The sequence below is a fragment of the Phycodurus eques genome, chromosome 12 (genome assembly GCF_024500275.1).
Source record: "Phycodurus eques isolate BA_2022a chromosome 12, UOR_Pequ_1.1, whole genome shotgun sequence".
Classification (NCBI taxonomy): Eukaryota; Metazoa; Chordata; class Actinopteri; order Syngnathiformes; family Syngnathidae; genus Phycodurus; species Phycodurus eques.
Window position 1 is genome coordinate 17,266,589 of NC_084536.1, and position 19,533 is coordinate 17,286,121.

The following is a 19,533-nucleotide window of genomic DNA, read 5'->3' on the forward strand; positions in this document are numbered from 1 at the left end:
GTACTCATGGCTGACAACGAGGCGCTCTAATGTGGCTACGTCAGCCTGAAGCCCTAGTCCACACGCTGACTGTCAAATCTCGAGTTTTCTATTTATTCCGTGTCTAACACTGAGCACTTTTTTTCAGTCAATACGTACATTTCAATTTAATTCAAGAGATGATTGACGTGAGCCCTCATTTTCAGTGATGTATACAATACATACTGTAGGAAAGAGACAAAACAGCAACAGAGCAAACAATACAATACCACATCTTGAGGTTAAAAAGCAAGCATACTCAAATGATCCATCGGTATACGCCACGTGATTTTCATGGGGAGGTGAGCATTTTATCAGCCACTGGACAATTACCAAATGCGGCAAGCAATTTGCAACCACCAATGTAAGCAGACATGGCTGGTTTATTGAGTAAATTCAAGGGGACAGTTGGTGCTTGGCTCAGATAGGAGGAGGAGGCTATTCGCTCTACGGAGTGCAATTTGAGTTAAAGGGGAGAGAGCCCCGAGTGTCCCATTTTTATGCACTTACACATTATGGCAGTGGACTGCAGTTGGGTTTTTGCCATGAACCTTCCGTTCACACTGTCTCAGACAGAAGGGCAATTTGCACGCTGACCTCAGAAAACATTCAGCACGGCTTCAAGCAACAATATGTTGTCTCATTTCAGCTGTAATCAACAGCTTCAAAATCATGACACACTTGCCTGGAATAAGGAGAAAAGTGTCCCTACCATCGCCATAGTGACCCTGGATTACCTGTTTTGGCCGACGCCTTTAATGTTTTGTTAGCATTAGCGTCTGTGCTAACATTACTACTCATAGTTGTGTGCAAGTTTTGTATGAACTTTGTTGCACACTATAATGACGGATCCTGTTTTTTTGTGATATGAGATTATAATCGGTACTGTTTTGCAAATACATCCATTAGCTTGAGGAGAATGCAACAAAACCTGGAAGTATGTTAATAGGGCATAATAAAGTTTGTATGTGGGACGGTAGGCATATGTATTCCCCCTGCGTCTCACGATCCTTTCAAGTTTTGCCGCACGTTCTGCCATGTTTGGAGCGCAGTCGTTTCGTTACTTTCAATCACGGCACGTCCTGGCATGTCACAGTTTATGGGTCCGACATTCCACAAAATGGCGCACGCGATCTGAGAGGGGGTAAAGCCGCCGGGTCCAGTAGGGGAGCTTCATTCATCCGAGTCTGGCGTGGCCACAAACATGGCCCAAAGCTGCCCAGAAAACATGTAAGACCTTGATCACAACCTGAGAAACGTGAGAGAGCCCATCAGAACGTGAAGGTCCAGGAAGGGACGTACTGACTGACATCTGTGGTAGACCGTGGGTTGAAACAGTAGGATCCCTTTGAGCCTCGTCACAGATACCATGACAGACCATAAGAAATCTTAGCACGACTAAAATACAGAAGGGGAAAAATGGCAAAAATGCCGAAGCCTACGGGAAAAAAAGTTGTATTTATGTTTATATTTGGATATAAGTAGATGTCCTTGGTAAATTAAGCAACTTTCAATTCAAATATACTGTAATTTAAATATTTGGAGAGCTTATGAATTATTAGTTTTTCATCACAGTTCCACAGAAAGTGCTGCAATGAACTGCCCTAATTTGGGCAAACACAGAGCCCTCAGTAAATTTGTTCTAATCACAGCAGAATGTATTGTGATTCCATTTTTGAATGAGCTGTTGGTTACCTTGAGAGATGACACAAGAACATTAATTTCCAAATCAAAAGTTTTCTTGACTTGAGAATTACATCTTCCGCTGATTTGTTTGTATAATGTGTTTCCACTTCAGGTCCTCAGGTGCCACCCACACATTGTACTTTTTTCATTCGTTTGTTCTGTCCTTGTTTTCCCAGCTTCTTGTCCCTGACAAATACATTAACACCTACGCCAAAGAAATGTTAAGCACACAAAGACACACACGTCTAAACTATCCATTTGCTGCAAATACATTGATCCCTTTTCACTCCCATGAAAATCATGACTTCCTGTGTGAGATCTCGGAGATCTGGGAGGCTGCTATCGTTGCCTCTTCACAGAAGTATTAAGCGCCGACACCGGTAGAGAGGGGATCAGTGATTTATTGCAGTGTCAGCATGTGGTGTTGGCCCTGCGGCTGATTCACAAACACAAAGCACACAATAAGGGAACACCAACAAAGTGTAGACAGGATCTAATCACAAAAATGTAGCCTCGAACATGACCACTGTCACACATTTGTCTACATGCAACAACAGCAAAAGAGGGGGAAAGGGCCAAAACTATTGATGCGGACTAATTATGACCACAAATCCTGTACATATTCACGCATATGCCAGCATCTAAACTCTTCCCAGAGGAGTCAAAGCTGTTGATTCAATATTAGTCTAAGGTGCCTTTGAGACTTCCCCATTTAACACCCACACCTCCAAAAAAATTGAGATCTTCCACTGAAATTAATATTGATTATGTTAAGTAGATGTTATGCTGTTACACACGCACATTGGTCAATCTCCCACGTTTTTTATTTTTTTAATTAAATGCAAACCGACAATGTACATGCAAACAACAAATTATGTGAGCTTGCTGAGAGGGTGGAAACTGGACATTTTTGGCTAATGTTAGCATTTAATGAGCACCTGGTGGACCTTAGCAAAATGATTCCGTTAGAAGGTGGACAGTGTACTTTAACAAATATATTTCAAATTTCTGGAATTATTTATTTATTTATTTATTTTAGGTAGAATGATATTTCACCATGACAGAGTGGACATGTCAAGCCCTTGCAACATCCAGCTACAAACATAACATGATGACAAATGTCAAACATTCATTCATTTTCCGTACCACTTATCCGCACTCGGGTCGTGGGCGAGCTGGAGCCTATCCCAGCTATCCATGGGCGAGAGGTGGGGTGTACCCTGAACTGGCCACCAGCCAATCGCAGGGCACATACAGACAAACAACCATTCACACTCACATTCACACCCACGGGCAATTTAGAGTCCCCAATTAAGCTACCTTGCATGTTTTGGGGATGTGGGAGGAAACCAGAGTACCCGGAGAAAACCCGCGCAGGCACGGGGAGAACATGTAAACTCCACACAGGTGAGACCGGATTTGAACCCAGGTCCTCAGAACTGTGAGGCAGACGTGCTTACCAGTCACCCACCGTGGCGCCAAAATATGAAACATAGCTTTAAGTATTGATTCTGTAACTTTCCACTGTTTCAACTTCCCCTCAAGAAAGACAAAAAATTGTTCGCAACGTCACCGAAACCATCAGAGGGCTTCTTAAAGGGCAGTTACCCCAGAATCACAGCAATTTTAGGGACACATGCAAACCATTCAATATTATAATGAAAATAGAATATACATGATCAAAATGGGGCGGCACGGTGGACGACTGGTTAGAGCGTCAGCCTCACAGTTCTGAGGACCCGGGTTCAATCCCCGGCCCCGCCTGTGTGGAGTTTGCATGCTCTCCCCGTGCCTGCGTGGGTTTTCTCCGGGCACTCCGGTTTCCTCCCACATCCCAAAAACATGCATTACTTGGTGGCTCTAAATTGCCCGTAGGTGTAACTGTGAGTACGAATGGTTGTTTGTTTGTATGTGCCCTGCGATTGGCTGGCAACCAGTCCTGGGTGTACCCCGCCTCCTGCCCGATGACAGCTGGGATAGGCTCCAGCACTCCCGCGACCCAAGTGAGGAGAAGCGGCTCAGAAAATGGATGGATGGATGGATGGATGATCAAAATGGGCGGCACGGTGGGCGACTGCTTGCTGTTTGTTTCTATGTGCCCTGCGATTGGTTGGCGAAGAGTTCAGGGTGTACCCCGCCTCTCGCCCGAAGATAGCTGGGATAGCCTCCAGCACGCCCGCGACCCAAACGAGGATAAGCGGAACAGAAAATGGATGGATGGATGATCAAAATGACTCTTCTGACCAAATAACAAATAATAAGAAGACCATGTAAAAAACCAAATAATTTAGTATTATTTAGTCTTATCAAAAAATAGTCATTTCTAAGTTAAAAATAATAATTAACTATTTACTGACTTACCAATAATTTGGTGATCACTGTTCCATATCGGAACACAAAGCACAGAGCGAATGTGGAAGTCGGAAAACTGGTCGGCCTAGAAAAATGAATATATTAATAACAACGATAACCATCCATCTGCATCGAGAACATATACAGTATTTTCATACACTGCACTCAACTTCAAAAGTTCCACAACAGACATTTAAAACAATACCGACCTGTTTGATAATAAACTGTTCATAAATTGTGTTTGTCACATTTGGTAACCTAAAACCGGAGTCAAAATGGACCTCATGTCATACTGTCTGACAAAACAGCACCTTGTTATTTCTCCCAGCCAATCAGCAAAGAAAGGTAATGATGATCATTTAAAAAAAATAGTTGATTGCTGCGTGGTTACCTCAGCATCAAAGCGAGGATCCTGGTAGGCGTCGCTGATGTTCACAGGAAGTCCTGTGGATGCAACCAGCTCTGCAATGCTGTTTTTGATGAGCCAGTCAGAGTAAGACGACTTTTCCATGCTGTCCTTGAAACTAGGGATAGATGATGAGAAATATGAGATGAAGTGAATATTAAACCTCCCCCGTGTCTGCATCTAATTTTCTCAAACAAGTTATGATTAATGTTGACATTTCTCAAAGCCATTCTCATGAAAATGTATTGGGTATGCAAATTGTTTTATTCACTTGCATATTAGAAGTGCGACATGGCAAAGCCATATAATATGCTAATTTGTCCCGTGTCTGTGGACCTGCTTCTGGGATGCATTAATACAGTCGGTGTCGTAAAGCTTCTTCTGCAACTAAGAGTAATGAAAAGTTGAATATGTGTGATCGGCTTGCTGGTTCTTTGCCACAGAAACCCAAGCACACTCCTCTAGTCCCATTTATTGCCGTCCGCTGACCCTTTCCGTTGTATCTGCTGCTTAATGTTCTGGGTGGTTCTCTCTGTAAAGATTCACAGGGGACATTGGTTTTGTTGTTTCAGCTTTGGTTTGAAAGGTGTCGCACTGGTCATTTGCAACACTAGAATCATGCAGTGCACTGTCTCAACACAACATTCAAGACTTGATGGTGTGTAAACATTTGAATGGAATCGTTCCTGGAAAGCTACTCATATAGAAAAATGTTGTTTTTTTTAAATCAATGAAAGGGGAAAAAAAAGAAAAAAACAGGTGGTAAAAAAGATGCATCACAAAACTGGATCAACACCTACAATATCTAAAAAAAACTAAACCAAACGCACAATTAAACTATATTCTAACAAAAGGCTATCCAAACACAAGCAGTGAAAGCTTTGCCGAAATTGTCTAAATATAATAATATACATGTGTAATAATATTCATATTCATTTAACAATATGCTTATTATAGTGCTGTGACTGTTTACAACATTTTGTCCCACTCGTGTGTGCCGTGAAATAAGGCAGACATAGCATTCATGGCACTCAGTACAATGCAATGTAATTGTACACCACTTAATAAACATTGCGTCAAATTAATACCTCACTAACAATGTTTTATCAAAACGGAGAATCTTAGCAACTCCTTCAGTGGATCTCATTGGCAAGGTGCACCTAATGTTGTGGGCTGTCGACAAGGTGTTCATCAAAACATTGTATGCAATAATTCAATCATTCGACACCCAGCCATGCTAGCGGTGGCGAGAATTCTCAAAATCAAAGACGGCTCCCGCAGTCGACCTGTTATTCAGTACTTCCACAGCAGAGGAGTGTATTTCTTTATTTTCATCTATTCCTTGACGAAAGCTTTACAGATTCAGACGCAAAATGCAAAAGGTGCAGAAACATGACACAGAAAGGTTTACCCAACTGAAAAGAGAGGACATTTCAAGAAAAACGTGATTATTGCCATTTGGACACATTTAATGGAGTAGGTATTTCTGCTTGTATGAACAAGAGCAGAGTCAAACATCGTACGTACGTACCTTGTTTCAGCATCTGCACTGCATTTAGGTGACAATAATTCAAAAGACTTCGTGAACTTCACTACCTGAAACATTCAAAAAGACAAACCACGAAATTTACTTTCACATTTTTTTTTCTCTCATAATATAGTGCTAAACTGTTGGAGGTGCACAAAATGTTATGTTCAGAAAAAAACAGTACCGGTGACTCAATGTCCTCCAGCAACTGAACAGAACAGCGCTCGCACTTTAGCAACGTTTGAGCACGGTGCATGATCTTCCTGACAATTTTCTCCAGGTCAGTCTGTTCTTCAAACAGATCGTTGACTACCTCAAGGAGTGCCTGAATATTGGAGGCAAACAAAGACACTACTGGTGTAACTGCCAGAGTTTTGCAGCCACAGCAATAAATAAGAAAGCATTCGGCAGGTTGTATCTCGCAGTCAAGATGCTTTGACCTCTTCAGCTGTCCCACTGTAAAATCATTGTTATTCTTGAGCTACAAAACATCAGAACAATGCAACATGATTAGCTTCCTCAGTCAAAGCTAATTAAGTCCCTGATGTATGGCAGGGTCAATCCAATCTAATACAAAGAACATAAAAAACATTTCTCTCCCACAGAACTGTGTCCTCATAATGTTCTCTCCACAGCAGATCGAGTGGCATGAATAAGTGTATCTCATAACATTCCCTCGGAGATGTCTATTGTGGATCAAACCCTCATCTGGAATGAGGCCAATCCCCACACCCAGAGTAGAGGTCTGTGCAGGTGATAGCCTACAGCAGTGGTGCCAACAAGGTAGGTATTGCTGATTCCACAGAGGGGAATGGGGGTGGTCGTCACTAGGTACTTACCCGACTCTTGTCGTATTCCTTCCTCGAGGCAGCAAAGAGTTGGGCATTCGAGATTGCAATGCCACAGAAGGGTAGGTACATCTGCAGTACCTGCGCGTATAAAAATCGAATTATCTTATCATTCATCATCAGCAGCAGCAGCAAAGCTCATGTTCCGTGCCTGATGGCGCAAAATTACTAGCAATAGCAACTATCACCTGATCTCCAAACATCTGTTTTTCTACAAAAAAAAGCTGTTGGTGCACAACTCTAGGGGATCTATTTTCGTAGACGCCGCAAATGTGGTCGAGCGCAAAAACTGCCGTATCTTGATTTTCGTGCAAGGTCAAGTCTCGCTGCGTGTTTGCCAATTTGGCAGACTGGTCTGAGCCAAGCCGGGTGTTTCGACGCATCAAGGGTGTGTCCTTGGAGATGCGCCTGGTGGAGTGGGAATTTGGTGGCAGAAAGTCTGTCTAAACTTATGCCTGCTGGGACCACAGCTACGTTTTGCCGCAACGGTTTCATGCCTAAAAAGCGAAGTGTGGAGAGTGTCGCCAAAATGCACAATTGCAGTCAATTAATGAGGCAACAGCCTCTGAAATATCACACTCCCCATTTATGTCTGGCCCGTTTCCTCTCTTTTTATTGTTACAATATTGCTACAGCAGCCAAAGCAATCCGCTTCTTCCTTGACAGTCGGACCACGTTGTTTCTGGTTCATTAAAACTAATAATCAGGCATATCTGTCACCTCAAAATGTTGTTTCCTGATCAGAACAACGGGTCAGTTTTTCCATTGAAGCGAGTTGGTATGTGTGTGAGGGCGCGTCGCCCAGTGTGTGCATGTGAGTTACCGACTGTGTTTTTTTTGCACGTGTCCAGTCCAGTCACATTTGGCTACATCGCTCAGTGTTCAGCGGGCTTTGGCAGAAGTCCCAAACGTGGATGTCAACCTGGGCTCATCATTCCTTCAACATCTCCATCAGGTACAACAACAAATATAATATATACTATACTTCAGCCCTCATTGTCGAACTCACTGGCCCAGAGTCTTTGATACACGCCTTCTAAACCACTGCAAACCATAGCCATGATTGTAAACAATGTTTAATTAATACCTCTCTCGCAGGGTCAATCAAAAGTGAGCCTTACTGTATCCCACCAGGATCAATTACATTTATAGTTGCTCACCCAACACATAACATTATCACATTTATGGCCTTTTTTTTTTTTTTCAAAATGATGTTGAGAAACTGTTCATTAACAACTTTCCCCAGAGGTAGCGCAACTAAACTCTAAATGTGCTTTAATCCAATTGCGTATTGGAATACATTTCTTGTATTTTTTTTTTTAGTTTAAAAAAAATGTCCCCGTTTGAATCAGTGCAAAAAAAAAAAAAAAAGAAATTTCATGACATAATGATTTGTTGGATTCATCAATTTAGCTGACATTTTACCATTTGACTGAACAGTCTGATGTACTGCGCCTTTGGCTGATACAATAAATGCACCTGATTTTCTATACATAAATAATGTAATCAAACAACATTTCCTACTTGCTGCCGTGCTTGATTCATAATGCACATCGATATCAGAGCACACACGCGACTTGGCACAAAAAGGGGCTTTATAACAATGCACATCCAGTAGGTTGAAATCTCCACTGTAAAAACATTTGTGTAAGGTGTCTGCCCCAGTGACATAAAATCAATAAAGATTTAGGTTGAGGGCTTCCTTACGAGACCTCCTCTTTTGTTATCAATGTTTAGCATCTGGCTGCAGTGTAAATGTCCCAATCGGTACAACAAATGCACTAATATTTACCAGCCCTCAGTCCAACCTGAAGGTGAGGAAGGCACAACAATACTTGAATGGCAAGTTACTCGGCTGCAGCTGCTGATATGTCCTTCCCCTTCCGGGACGACACAATGTATCAATTACTCATCAGGCCACAAATGAAGATGTGCAAAGCACTGCCGTATTGACTGATGTCGGATTTGTTTAAACATGCTTCACTTGAGCAATGGTTCACAAAGTGATTTAGGGACCCCCTTAGTAGAAATGGACATGCAGGAAATACAGATTAGATTTTCAGAAAATGATTGGAGGATATTTGTATTATGTGTGGTTAAAATGTTTTGGTGGTACGCATACTGAATACAGATATCAACGTCCAGCTTTGGTTGAGGCTATCAGGGGTATGTATTGAGCAATATTTATAAGTGGGGTTGTTTGGTTACTTTATTAATCTTACATGAGGGGCAAAATATTAGAAACGCCTCTGCATTTGATCCACTGCAAACAATCCATCCATCCATCCATTTTAGACCAACAACCATTCATATTCACTTTCATACTAATGGGCACTCTCGAGTCAATCACACAAACACTGCTGAAAACTTCTACTAATTGGTAAATTAATTGTGTAATTGGACAACAAGTCTTACTCAAGGCACGCATCTTTTATTTTTTATTTTTTTGGGTTGAGACTATAACCTTAATGATGTGGCCTGTGCAGTTATGATAACAATAAACAAATGTGTACATTCTTGATTGTAATTATGATGTAAAAATCCACAACAACGCTACCTTGATAGATAAATAAATAAAACCAATTTCTGACTCGTCCACTGTTTCCCACCTCTCGCCCAAAGGCAGCTGGAGAAGACGCCAAGTCACCCGTGACCCTGGCAGAATTTAGCTATATAAAAAGGATTTGCATCGGTCAATTTTCGCCGAGCATGTCATCTATGACAATTACAACCAGTATTAATATTTAAGTGTGTTTGACTGAACGTCTGTGGCTTCTGGTATAGCAACATTATTACGTAAGATGTTGTTTAAAAATTACTAAATTGCTCAGTTATCATTATTTCTCGATATCTTGCTCTTAGTGATTCAATCGTTTTACACAGTAAAGCATCTTGCTCAGTTTTGTTTTTCAAAAGGCCAAATGATGCTGTGCAATAAGCTTGCTGACTTTGAGATAACGCTACAATATCAAAAGGCAGCATAGGGCGAAGAAGACGTAGTGCTTCTTCTGTTCTTCTTACAATACAAAGAGTGCAGTTTTCACTTAACTGAGTCTCTGTCTCCCTTCCTGCCTTAAAATAATCTACTTGAACCCACCTGATGCAACCACTCCACTTCATCTGCGCCGCTGTTAGTGACAGAAATCCTAAGGCATACTTGGGCACTGGTTCTTGTCATCCACCTCTGACATGGCGGACCACCAAATTTCAGTTTGCTACTACCTCAGTCAGAGTCAAGTCACTGAAAGTGCCATAGTATTGATAAAAGGGGAAATAATCACAAGGTGTAAGTCTTCCTTCTCTTAACATTTTGTACGTTTTCATCCTGGTCTGGTCTTTTTTTTTTTTTTTTTTTCCCCAAAAGTGGAACCTTAAATATTAAACACAATCCGTTAAGTGACTTGATTTGCCGAAAAAACAAACAAACAAAAAAAACACCCAATCTAACACAGAAGGTGTAACTGACAATATGTCAATCATTTCTTGTCAGCACTCGCTGGCGCACTCATAGGGTGCACACCCTTGCAGCCTCGCGCTGACCAGTTACCTCAGGCTTCAGGAGCTTTGCTGAAACTATAGTAGAATATCCACCTCTGTAAAATGCCCATCCCTCGTTTGCCAACAGGTGGGCATAAGACAAGCAAACAGAGGCAGAGCGAAGGGACCTTTGGCAACTGAGGGGATTCCAAAGCAACATTTCTGCTCGACAGGTATATTTATAATTTAGAATTTTAATTGATTGTACATTGCACAAAATAACACTTTTGTACAATGTACAATCACAAAATAACACTTCAAACCCATCTGTGTGTTTGAACACACCCATCACTTCAAACCCATCACATTTAGTGCCCTATTTTCATAGGCGGTACGGCAACGCTTGAGCGTAAAAACTGCCACATTTAGATTTTCGTGCAAGCGCTATATTCTCTGCGTCTTTGCCAATTTGACAGGCCCGTCTGTGCCAAGCTGGGCGCAGCGAAGGTGTGCATTTGGAGATGCGCATGGCAGAGTGAGATTTTGGTGTCAGAAAGTCCATCTGAACATACGTCTACTGGGACCTTGTCTAGGTTTTGGCACAGGTGGCCTAACGATTTTGGTGAATTTGAGCCATGCAGGTACACATGCAGGGAGACAGACATGCGAGCTCGGCGGACATGTAGTGGATAACAGATGTATTTCAACAGCAGGGATTAAACCCTCTTAATCACTGTAGACATCAATTCATTGAACACATTATTTATTTATTATTGGGATGTAGATACATATGTAAATCGGCTTTTCACCAGCTCATTCTGTATCTGATAAGGGTAACTGATAATATTCAACGCTCCGGTCATGCACGGATTCCTGCGTCCTCTTCTGCATATGGAGAGGTCCACGTGAGATCCCATTCACTGCTTTTAAAAGGAATGAGGGAAGCCGCTTGGATTGGACAGGATTGAAGCCCACCTCCTTGCAGAGTTACGCCAAGCGCAGCGCTGGATTTGGGCTACTCACGAAACTAAAGCCCATAATGTTCTAGTAACACTAAACTATCTTGGTATTGCTAGCGCAACTATTTTGTTGACGTTAGCTGTGAGTTCTCTTTGATTGCTTATCACAAATACGCACTTCCATAATCGCACGCCATTATGAATGGCCATGTTTGAGTATTGCGCTCGTGCAAGTTAGTGAGGGGCGTGGCTTTGGTCAGCGACTCGAGGGGGGGAACCACAGAAAAAGATACCTTACTATCTCTGTCATCAACATCAATATTCATTGAACAGTTTTGTCTCACCAAGAGCTTTTGATTGTTGGCAGAGGAAATGTTACAAACTTTTTTTTGTGTGTTTTTTTTGCAAAATCACAAGAGCAACATACAGGCAGACAAGTAGCCCAGCACAGAAAGGGATATTATTTTTAAATTTACGTGTGTTAAACCAACACTTATCCCTTTGATGAGCGCCATCTTATCACTTTTGGCTGACTTCCTTGCTCGGTGATTTTCGAATTTAGAAGTTGTTAATTCTAGTTATTGCGTCTTACTGAGACAGGACATTTCAAAGTGAGTATGTATAAAATCAAGTGACACGATGAAGTAGGTTTATGCACATAAGACAACAGCTATAATGCTTTATAAAAGATAATGCAATTATACATTATACATGATTACTAAAGCTCCCCAAAGGCCTTCCATCCCGCAGAGGATCATCACGACACAATTAAAGCAGCATGGGATTACAGCCAACCAGCATGTGTTCAGATAGCCTATAAGGTTGCACCACACAAAGAAATGTTTAATGAAGACAATCTAAAATCGTTGTGAAGACATCTAACATTGCTGCATTTTCTAACAATTTGGAGTGAGATACATTTTCCTATTACTGAGACCTTCAGCAGTGCTACACAGTAGCAGCTTACTGTGTTCTGTGTAAATGCTACCATTAGATTTCATTACTAATTCATCTATCGCCAGCATTAGTGTGTTGTTAACGCAATGGTAAAGCCACTTAAAGCATAGCACAGCGAGGATGATAACACTTCAGTGGTGCCAGTAATGTTGTGTACTGTGCAGGGCTTTCATAATCCTAACTAAGAAAAGTTGACCCATATTAGTAACATTTGCTTTTGTTAGGTGAAATAAACGATACAGCATAGTGAGTATGATTCTCCTATGCCAATTTTCTGGGAGTGGGTAGGGGCAACAAATTCTGTCTGGCAAAGAAATATCATACAAACATATGAGATGGGCAAGAAAATAAGTACAAATTATAAAAAATATTATACCAGTCCTGTTTGTTGTCTCTGCTGTTTAGTACTCCGCCATTGGAACAGAAAATTGGAAATTGAAAAAAAGCACATCAGACAGCGAACATATTGCAGTTTGTCTTGTATGTAGCACAAGTGGTGCTGAAATTAAAATCCAGTCGACACTGTAATTCATGTCAACTAGCAATAAAGCTACTCCGTTCCATTCTCGTACAGTTTTCGCCTGTAAAGTGCCCCAGAGCCAGTGTAACTGCTGGCCATTAAGCTTCGTAGATGATAACACCAAACTGAAACTGAACACTGAGCACACAGGCAAAGTAAAAAAATAAAAATAAAAAATCCACAAAGACACCAACCGAGGGAAATTTGCTCCAACGTTTGGCAAGAACCATTGAGCACAAAGAGACACTAAGCATCGGAGCAAATATTCAACACGTCTGACAAGTGAGTGTGTGAATTACTATAATAATATATAGTTTGTTACAAAGCATGGCGTCCAAACAACAAAGACAAAATATTTCCTACAGTCCATCAGATAGGATGGATGGAAGTTCTGCATCATTATAATTGGGAAAAAAGACAACTTGTGATGCAAAGTAACCCAGGTAAAAAGCTCATCTAGCACTTAATAGCATTTGGCAACTCAATTTGACGTAACGGATTTACTTTAAACAAATCCTTACCAAAATGACAGTCGATTAACTGATCATTTTCTAGGGACTCGCTGTGACGGCCGTACATTGTATATTGTCAAGTACATTGTTCGACTAGTAGACGTGAAAGTGGGTCTCGCCCAGCTTGTCTGTGAAATTCAGGTTCGTAAACCACTGTACTGACTAACAAGTCCCTGTTGATGGCAGTGTTGCGTCACTCTAGATTTGAGATCAGCACAGCGTTTGACTAGTAGATAAAGATTAGGGGGTGAATCTCGGCTTGTCACGTCGATTATGAGGGAGAGAAATGGTAAAGTGTTGTACGTTGGACAAGTTTAGGCACTTCACACTCGAACAGATTATGTATATGTATGGTATAAAAAGAGTATGTGACGCGGTAGGTCGTAAAAATGTGTGTTGCGATCGGGAGAAAAGACAGTTCATGGAGTGAATGGCATGTAAAAAAGCCACTGACGTCCAAGTTGAGCTATGCGGTGAGTCAGTGTCAATCATGGCGCATTTCATAGTTGCATATCTGTAAACGAGTGATTAGCCACCAAAAGCATTTTTCCAGTCTTGGTTTTGTGGTTTTATAGTGTAAGGTGTCACAACAGCACAAAATAGTAGCGTCAGTCATTGTTCTGCTAGACATTTTTCTTTTCACAAAAACCTTGTTTTCTCATTCTTTGGGTGAAACCAGCCCATATTCCACTGTTGGTTACAAAAGAGTCACTGATGGTGTAGTGGTACACTCGTCTGACTTTGGTGCAGGCAGCGTGGGTTCAGTTCCCACTCAGTGACGGTGTGAATGCGGGTGCGAATGGTTGTCCGTGTCTATATGTGCCCTGCGACTGACTGCCGACCAGTTCAGGGTGTAGTCCGCCTTTCGCCCGAAGTCAGCTGGGATAGGCTCCAGCGCCCCGCGACCCTAACCAGGATAAGCGGTGTTGAAAATGGAATGGATGGATGGTTACAAAAGAACGGAAAAAGCTAGAAACAAACTTCTGGTGAAAGGAGACAGTCTACTCTTTCTACTGGTAGATTCATTGCAGAAGACAATATTCTGTGGGTCTTGAAAGATTAGTCAAAATGCTCAAAAATGGCTGCCAATATGGGGAACTGCCTTGAAAATAGCTGGCAGTGAATGAGTTGATCAGGCACAAAGAAAAAACAAGGAGGATATTGTGTTACAAAAACAGAATAACTACTGCCTACGTATCTGAACTGTACCGTGAATTAGAAACTTAGAGTATAAGCTTACAGAACAGTCTTTCAAGGGTAGAACCAATTAGAGTGTTTCATTGCCTTGCAAGTGAAGAAAAGACATTCCTTTTACTTTTGTTATTTCCGCACCTGCAACACCTACAGTATTAACGTAGAAAACAGTATGAAAACACAATTTCATAACAGCCTCGCTTTGGTCACGTACCACCAACACCAGAACCCAGCAGAGACAAATGAATGTTTGAAATGCCACACATGAATCATGAAGCTTGTGAGCATTGCATCTGGCTCATGCACTTGTTTTTCTTTGAAACTGTTCAGTAAAAACAAAGATGTCTAAAGCAGTGCTCGTAGTCCAGATATGTTTCACATGCTCCCCAAGTGCAAACTTTTGGAAGAACACCTTGCATATGATGGTTCTACAGCTTTGCTTCATCGAGAAGCCTAAAGTCTGCCATTTGCGAATCTTCTGCTATTTGCAGTAAGTTACTTTTACTGATCTCCTACTAAATTCTCAGGTCTGCTGAAAAATTGTGCTGACCACCATTATTTTGTATCTATATTATATTGAATACCCTATAAAGACAATATATTTAATAGTCAAACTGATGAACTTTATCGTTGTTTTTTTTGCAAATATTCACTTATTTTGAATTTGGTGCCTGCAACACATTCTTAAAAAAAAGCTGGGACAGAGGCATGTTTACCACTGTGTTACATCACCTGTCCTTTGAACAACCCTCAATAAGCATTTGGGAACTGAGGACACTAATTGTTGAAGCGTAGGTGCAATTCTTTCCTAAGCTTGCTTGATGTACAACATCAGTTGCTCATCAGTCCACAGTCTCCGTTGTAGTATTTTGCACTACATAATGCGCCATGCTTGTTCAAAGGGAGACAGGTCTGGACTGCTGCCATGCCAGTTTAGTACTCGCACTCTTTTACTATGAAGCCACATCGTTGTAACGTGCAGAATGTGGCTTGGCATTGTCTTGCTGAAATGAGCAGGGACGTCCCTGAAAAAGATGTTGCTTGGATGGCAGCATGGATTGCTCCAAAACCTGTGTGTACGTTTCAGCAATAATGATCCCTTTAGTCACCCAAAGTCATCCATGCCATGGGCACTAATATAGCACCATAACGCCACAGATGCTATCTTTTGAACTTTGCGCTGACAATACTCCGGATGGTCCATTTCCCCTTTGGCCCGGAGAACACGACATCCATGATTTCCGAAAACAATTTGACATTTGAACTCCTCAGACCACATTTCCACATTGCATCAATCCATCTCAGATTAGCTCAGGCCCAGGAAAGCCGGTAGCATTTTTGGGTGTTGCTGATATTTGACTTTCGCTTTGGAGTTTTAACTTGCATTTGTAGATATAGTGACAAACTTCTTCACCTGTGTAATGTTACAAATAGGTGTTTTTTGATCATTCCTCAACTTTTCCACTCTTCTGATGCTCCTGTCCCAGCTTTTTGGGAAGTGTTGGAGGCATTCAATTCAAAATGGGAGAATATCTTTTTTTTTTTTTAATCGTGTTAATCAGTTTGAACATTTGAACATTAAATATCTTGTCTTTGTCTTTCAATTGAATATAGGTTGAAAAGGATTTGCAAATCATTGTATTTACATTTTACATAATGTCCCAACTTCAATGGAATTGGAGTTTGTACATTGTTCATATAAAGTCACACACAAATGAGTGGTGAGTATTCTAATTTAGTCAAATAGATTCAAACTATTTTCTTTTTTTTGTTATTATTTAGATAAAATTGCTGTTTTGGTGTGTGCTAGGCTCAACTTTGTACATGTGTAGTGAACCCACGTTCCCTACGCCTTTTTGACTACTGACAGGCAGGATAATTGGCTGTGAGGAAAGAGCATATGAAAATCAAACAAAGAAAAATACATTTGTAATATTGATATGGTCTGCAAATGTCAAAGTAACAAGAGTGGCACAGGCTCCCCACCGTGACAAAGATATTACCTTTTCGTCATCTTCAGTGAAGAGTTCCACACTTGAGGTCTTGTTGATGGCCTGGGCCACTCCGATAATTTCTCCATCGCTATTGCGAATGGGCATGCACAAGAGGGACTTGGTCTTGTACCCTGTCAGCTTGTCAATTTCATCACTGAACCGGCGATCCTGCGAGCCCCACAGACAAGTACAGTACATGATTAACACATACAAGGTTTTTGTCAGACTTAAATGCTATTTTAGCCTGGTTCTCACATGACACTGCAGTGATAATGTATTAACTCAGCAGGACCTCAAATTGGGGACATTATAAGTGCCACAAAGCTTTATATTGAATTGTCTTTTCTACCATCCATCCATTTTCCGTACCGCTTATCCTCACTAGGGATGTTCTTTCATTTTTATTGTCATCACTCTTCTTTATTCTAAATGGCAATGCATTTAATCCATTCCTGTGACTAGCCTTTACTTTAAACAAATAACTTTGTGTTCTGGGATGGTTCCCAAACACGTTGTCTCTGTGCTGCCATGTTTACATACAGTATGTGTGTGTGTGTGTGTTTTCATTATTATTATGTTTTACTTTCAACTGCAGAACAAATATCCTCTTGAGGGACAATAAAGCTCTGAAGTGAACTAAACTAGAATTATGCTGTTTATATTTGAGAAAAGAATGCCTTGAAGAAAATGTCTTTTATTGTGCCAGGTTTTTGTGATGTAAAAATTAGTTTGGAAGATTTCACTGAAATGTAACTGATATATTTTTAGTGGAGAAGAGAGAAACCAAGAACAATGTGGTGGGATAACTGTGCCCAACATATTTTAGAGATACGGTATGTAGCCTATATACAGTGGATAGTCTACGCACCCTTGTTCATATAACAGTTTTTTGTGATGTACACAAATGAGACCAATATAAATCATTTCATGACTTTTTTTTCCCACAATTGTTTGGCCTGTAACTTACGATAGGGGTTATGCGGAACCAACTTCCGCATTTGGTAAAACAGGTCGAAGCACTTCCTTCAGTTCAGTTATTGTGTGCTGTAAGAGATCGTCAGGTGTGCCGTGGGAAATTATCCAATTTTCCAATTTCACCAAATTATATATATATATATATATATATATATATGATGTATCATTGACAGGCAGAATGTACATAATTTAACCACTATCCACTTTTTGTCACATTGTGGCTTGTTGGTGATCTTTGATGTTTATTTCCAGTGTAAAATATGTGCCTCGGGTTAATAAAGGTTGGAAAACACTGCGCTGTGCTACAGTAGTGTGTCCTAATTAGTTTGCATTGCAAAACGGAATTTTCTTACTATTTGGAATGTAGTTAAGCTAACCAGAAAAAGGTGTTATGAAACATGTCTTTTTACCTGCAGTCTAGTGTGGTGTTATTGACCTAAAAAGTGTTTATACCATTTAGGTAAGGTGCAAGCAAGCATTCAGTGGTGATTGCCTTTTATTGTTGACTGACTGCAAAAAAAATGGATATCGCTCTGAGAGAGATTGAAGGCTGTGATGAGCATCATCATCATCATAATCGGCCTGGGGGGGGGGGTCACCTGGTAGGCGTCCGGGATGTTGACGGTCTCCCCGTGCTCGGCCACGTATCCGATGATCCCTTTGCCCCAAGGCACCTGAACCTCGTCCGAGTTCATGGAGGGCAGCACGGTGGTGCCGGCGTGCACGTCGAAGGACTTGGACACGAGCGTCTTCTTGTTGCCAGTGCCCTCCACCAGGAACAGGGAGCACCGGTCCGCGTCCACCATGATGCACACGAACACCAGGATCTTGTAGCTGAGGCTCGTCAGGTCCAGGTCGTTGGAGATGTCTTTGACGAGCTCCAGGAAGAACTCCCTCTCGTTGTTCTCCTTGAGGTAATATTTGAAATCCACGGCCGTGGACGGGTACTGCGGGATGTTGACTCTGGATTCGAGCAGCGCGCTCAAGATGTGCGCGGTGGTCGGGGGCAGCGAGCTCGCCTTCCTCAGCAGGGCTCTCCGCCGCATGCTGCTCAGCGGCTCCTGGGCCCGAGAGTTGACTTGCTCGTCGTAGGTTCGGTTGACGTTGACGGCTTTGGAGCGGGCGAAAGTTTTGCGCAGCTCCTTTTGCGAGGCTCTGCGCTGGAGACCGTCGCATTTGCTCGCCCAGCTGTCCCTCAGAGCGGCGCCCTTCTCGTCCCTCGCGGCCGCCGGACCCACCTTGGCCGCCTGGTGGTTCTTGAGCCACTTCTCCACCATGCCATACGTGCCCTTTCGGTTCAGGTAGTCCTCAAACAACTCGGGGTGCGAGTCCAGGAAAGTTTCCACGTCAGAGAAACACACCATATTGGCCACTGCCATAACTGGTCTCCGGATGCTCCAGATGCTCCTCGGCGAACCAAAGCCACGAAGTCGCACGGGCAAAGATCATCTATGAGGCTGGGCTGGAGGTCCAGGTTAGAGAATCACCGGGAATCCACAGACGCGTCAGGCTGGAGCCCACCCCTCGCCCCCCTTGAGCCAACATCTCATCTCCAACATCTTACCTCCTCCAAGTTCATCGTATACTGTTCACTGAAGGGAAGAAGGCGGACCACCGCAAACGAGCAGGGGTGGGAAAACATCAGAGAGAGATCCACAAGCGAGCATCAGTGCGGTGTGTGTGTGCGCGCGTGTGCGTGCGCGTGCGTGTCTTCTCGTGTGCAAATGACTGTGTTGCCTGTGGTTGGCTCGGCCCGCTGACGTGGGCTTCGTCACGGGGCTGAGCTTGCAGGCTCCTGATGCTCGCTCCAGCATCCACAGTCTGTGGACATGTCAACTGCTCGCCCTCTTAGTCTCTCCAGAAATTGTTCTAAAATGCCTTCCAAAAGTATCAAAACAAACCCCCCCAAAAAACATGTCGTTAGATCCATTTCTTGTGAATTAGACTTTAAAACATTCCTTTGCATTCAGGAAAAGACTATTCCTCATGACAATGACTGCGATAATAATCAAATCCAATGACTAAGAAAATGTACATCTTGATTCAAGTGTTATTATTTCATAAGTGGAAGAATGCTGGCTTCTTGACTGTGACGTTGCTTCGCTGA

The 19,533-nt window shown here is 42.1% G+C and overlaps 1 protein-coding gene across 1 annotated transcript in view; it reads right to left on the reverse strand.

Annotated features, from left to right (window-relative positions):
• Positions 1–18,941, reverse strand: part of pde11a (phosphodiesterase 11a) — a 44,880-nt gene extending 25,939 nt beyond the window's left edge. Inside the window, exons 1-7 of the mRNA XM_061692609.1 lie at positions 18,026–18,941; positions 16,461–16,619; positions 6,830–6,919; positions 6,175–6,315; positions 5,994–6,058; positions 4,448–4,580; positions 4,066–4,141 (exon numbers count right to left, since the gene is read on the reverse strand). Of these exons, the coding sequence (XP_061548593.1) occupies positions 4,066–4,141; positions 4,448–4,580; positions 5,994–6,058; positions 6,175–6,315; positions 6,830–6,919; positions 16,461–16,619; positions 18,026–18,805 (1,444 nt within the window). The 5' untranslated portion in view covers positions 18,806–18,941. The remainder of the gene's footprint in view (positions 1–4,065; positions 4,142–4,447; positions 4,581–5,993; positions 6,059–6,174; positions 6,316–6,829; positions 6,920–16,460; positions 16,620–18,025) is intronic.
• Between the last annotated feature and the right edge of the window lie 592 nt (positions 18,942–19,533).